At 46.6% G+C, this 3,754-nt stretch overlaps 1 protein-coding gene across 1 annotated transcript; it reads right to left on the minus strand.

Annotated features, from left to right (window-relative positions):
- Positions 1 to 401: 401 nt before the first annotated feature.
- LOC123089740 (probable apyrase 3) lies at positions 402 to 3,271 on the minus strand. The gene is made up of 6 exons (XM_044511330.1): positions 2,970 to 3,271; positions 2,766 to 2,894; positions 2,605 to 2,661; positions 2,172 to 2,264; positions 1,460 to 1,665; positions 402 to 1,134 (listed from the first exon to the last, which is right to left on the minus strand). Exons 1-6 carry the CDS (start codon positions 3,228 to 3,230, stop codon positions 486 to 488), a joined length of 1,395 nt encoding a protein of 464 aa, XP_044367265.1. The 5' UTR covers positions 3,231 to 3,271; the 3' UTR covers positions 402 to 485.
- Between the last annotated feature and the right edge of the window lie 483 nt (positions 3,272 to 3,754).

The raw sequence follows: 3,754 nt of genomic DNA on the forward strand, positions 1-3,754 counted from the left end.
AGGCTAAAATTTTGCTTCAAATTTGGTTGCCATGATTTCCTTTCTCGAGCGATTTTAAACGGGTGAGTTTTTCTCTTCGTCTTCTCTTGACTTTGGGATTCCTATCGATTGATCCAACAACACCCATTCCTACTCTTATTGCTCTGTTCTCCGGTGCTAGGTTTTGAGTAAGGCTTGTGTGTCGTTAGGTATAGCTCATTCTAGGTTATGTTCCTCCGTTTTATGTTCTTTCTTGTGACGTGTGTGTGGTAAGATTGAGGGTGGTCGGGTTCCCAACATGTGTGGCATGTGCTGATCTTGTAGCCGTTTGTTGTATTTGGTTACTTGGCTTAACTGAAGGTGGTTTAGGCCGGCTAATGCTCGCAACAGTTTCTTAGAAACATAAATGAGAGTGTTGCTGGTATATCAAAAATTTACCATTATAGATGAGTAAGCTGAAAATTCTGGAAAACAAAGATCACTACAGATACGAGGCAGTGATTGGATCATATTAGCGATCGCGCAACATTCACCGGATCTTGGTGGATGCGCTTCTTAGGCGCTACGGCCTCGATAGCCTCGCCGAGCGGCCACTTGGCTTCCATGAAGTATTCCCCGTGCTTCACTTTCTCCACCAGGGTGATCTCCCTCGCCCGTGTCAACCCGAACCCGTAGACGAGCAGTGTGTACTGGTACACCAGGTCCATGCAGATGTAGGGCACTTCGCGCACCCCGGGATAGGCCGTCTGCGCCTCCTCAAGGCTAAGCCGGCAGATCTTCACCGCCGCTGCCCTGAACGCCGCCGGGCTAGACCTGGCGCTCGGGGTGCCCTTCTTAACCCATCCGACCTGGGAGGCCTTGACGTAGAAGGAGGAGGCTGCATAAAGTGTCGCCTGCCCGGCGCCGCCACCGCCGCCCCACACGCCGCCGAAGGTGCAGTTCTTGGCTTCGCACGGCGCGTCTAGCTTCAGTGCCCTGGCTACCTCCTTCCTGCACTTCCTGTATACGGCGCCTTCTGGCGCGGCCGCCGCTTCGTATACCTCGCCGTTGTAGGTGTAGTTACCGGTGGATCCGCGTAGCATGCACGAGCTGAACGGGCCCGACTTTGCCTTGAGGATCTCCACGCGAGCAGCCATGTTGCCGTAGTACAGGTAGCTGCAGAATCAATAAATTTTAAATACCGGGCTATGAAAAATAGTGATAATTAATCCTTCAAATCAGCTACAGGGACACTAAAGTGAAGCTAACTCGGCCTATAGTGCAGCTGCATATGGATTCATTTAGCCGCACATTGCTCAAACAGCTATAGCAATGCTATAGCCTACTATTTAAAACTTTGATAATAAATTAAAGACTACTAAAAATTGCTCTTGTTTCATGTGTCTACCTAATTTACTTTTTATGTATGATGAGATGTTAAAAGTATGATGAATTAAGCATGTTGTCAATACATTCACGTGAGGTGAGACAGATGATGGACCTGTGGACGTAGACGTTGTAGTCTTTTCCCTTCAAGTACTCCTTGGTGATGTAAGGGTCCTTGCCATCAGGCACCGCCGGGGCGTTTGCGGCAGCGTTTGGAGAGACGGCGTACGCCATTTGGACGGAGCCGCCTCCAAGGTCGATCACGCCTACCGTCTTGGAGTAGTCTCCTCCCAATCTATCCAACAGATAGTTCAGAGCAACCTGCATACATATGAACAGAAAAATATAACCAAATTTCGCCTTTAGATACAGAAACACAAACAAATGCGCAAATCCAATTTGGCTCCTGGGTGGACGTGCTCCTGCACGCAGAAATTATTTTTGAAATGTCCAAAAAGCTCCGAACAAAAATTCTATGTGTTCATAGTGACATCCAAATGCTATCTACAAATTTTGAGGCAAAAAGGTTAAACATTTTGGTCAATGCAAAAACAAATTGAACACCAAATGTTACCCCAAAATGTCACTCCAAATTTCTTTTTTCACCGACGAAACACTGCTGCTCCGTTTCGCATGAAAATTGCCAAGCATGCTTGCGACACTAACACGAACATCTACAAAAATATTCAAAATGTTTAAACATATTTTCTGTTTTTTCCAGGTACTGTTCACGTGGGAGCATGCGCTCCCAGGGACCAAAACGCCTCCCCCAAACAAATGTAGAATCTTAATTTCTTACAAAAAATTATGTACACGCATATACATACCCACATGTAAGAGCCTTCCTGAGATCCCTCGAGAACATTGATCCACTTTGAGTTGTACTGGAATTTGCTCTTGGTGTGGACAATATCCCTGACCTGCAAAATCGTACCAAAAATGATTGACCAAACCGAACATGTTATTATTTAGATTACTATTTATGTATGCAGTATGTACATCACTAATTAGCACTGGAAAAAATAGAGTGCTATAGCGTTTTAAGAATTGTCTCGCTAAATAAATTAATGCACAAATTCTCGCTAATAGCGCGATATAGCACGCTTGTAACGTATTTTAAGAATTGTCTCGCTAAATAAATTAATGCACAAATTCTCGCTAATAGCGCGATATAGCACGCTTGTAACGTATTTTAAGACCAGCGCTATTTTTCTGTAGTGCGCTATTTTTTCCTTGCTAATTAGTAAAAGAGAGAATTACCGCTTCCAGGATCTGCTCTGATTGCTTATCTCCGATAAGTCTCAGCCCAGCCGTGGCCTGCTTAGTATCTTGCGGTCAGTGTTTAAATTGGAGTAAATAAATACAGTATGAGTTTTCTTTTTCAAAGATAAAATTTCATTTTAATGAAACTTGCATATTACCCCTAGTTTAAGAGGAGTTCTGTTCATTTGCCACCAAGGCACGGTGCCCTTTGCCTTGTCGAGCAGTGGTATCACGGACTTGGCAGCTTCCAGTGGCCGCCCAGAGTAGGAGCTCAGCCCGGGGGACACCTGCACCAATTACGAACAAATGTGTGTGAGTTTTGCATGCACGTGTGTGAGTTTTGCATGCATGTGTGTATATACCTTGGCGAAGACCTCGACCTGGTCATCGATCTTCAGGAGTTCCATCTTGTTGTCAAACTTGAAGACGTGCACACGCGTTCCCGTGCTCCCGGCGTCGAAGATCACAGCGTACTTGCTCACCCCCGGCAACTGCACATCCGCTGGCTCGGGCTCCTCCACTGTACTGCCCTTGCGGCCGAGCACCATGTCGGCAAGGGCCACGGACGATAATGCGAGGAGGGAGACGAGGAGGAACGGCGGCACGCCGACGACGCGAGCCATTGGACAGAGAGAGAGAGAGAGGAACTAGCTGATGGTCACTGGTGAGGTCTAACTGCTGAGTCCAGTCGTGCGTGGGAGTGGGATTTAAAGAGCCTGAGAGGGGATCAGTGTTTTCGACCAGCACCCTAGTTATTCTCGTCTGCGCAATTTGCTAGGTGTCACAATTCCATCCAAAGCAGATCGCTGGACGACCGGGTTGTAACACGCCCATGTTATTTTTTGTTGTTTGATTGATCAGCCTCTGCTGGACAGACATGCAATAACATTTTTTGACATCAAAAGGACTCTACGTCCATCCGGCAGCAGCAAAAGGATCAGAAAAGATGAGCGACTCCTCCAACGTGGGTTCATGTGACTCACGTGTGGCCACACTTGTGGAGAAAAGCCCACACAGACATAAGATTCCACTGATCGTCGGGCAATGATATGCGATGCACGCATAAAAAATGAAATCACACACCCACACGATGGATTTTAAAACTTTAGTCTCCATCAATTCGCTCGTCTACTTCGTTTCCTCCTTT

The sequence above is a fragment of the Triticum aestivum genome, chromosome 4B (genome assembly GCF_018294505.1).
Source record: "Triticum aestivum cultivar Chinese Spring chromosome 4B, IWGSC CS RefSeq v2.1, whole genome shotgun sequence".
Classification (NCBI taxonomy): domain Eukaryota; kingdom Viridiplantae; phylum Streptophyta; class Magnoliopsida; order Poales; family Poaceae; genus Triticum; species Triticum aestivum.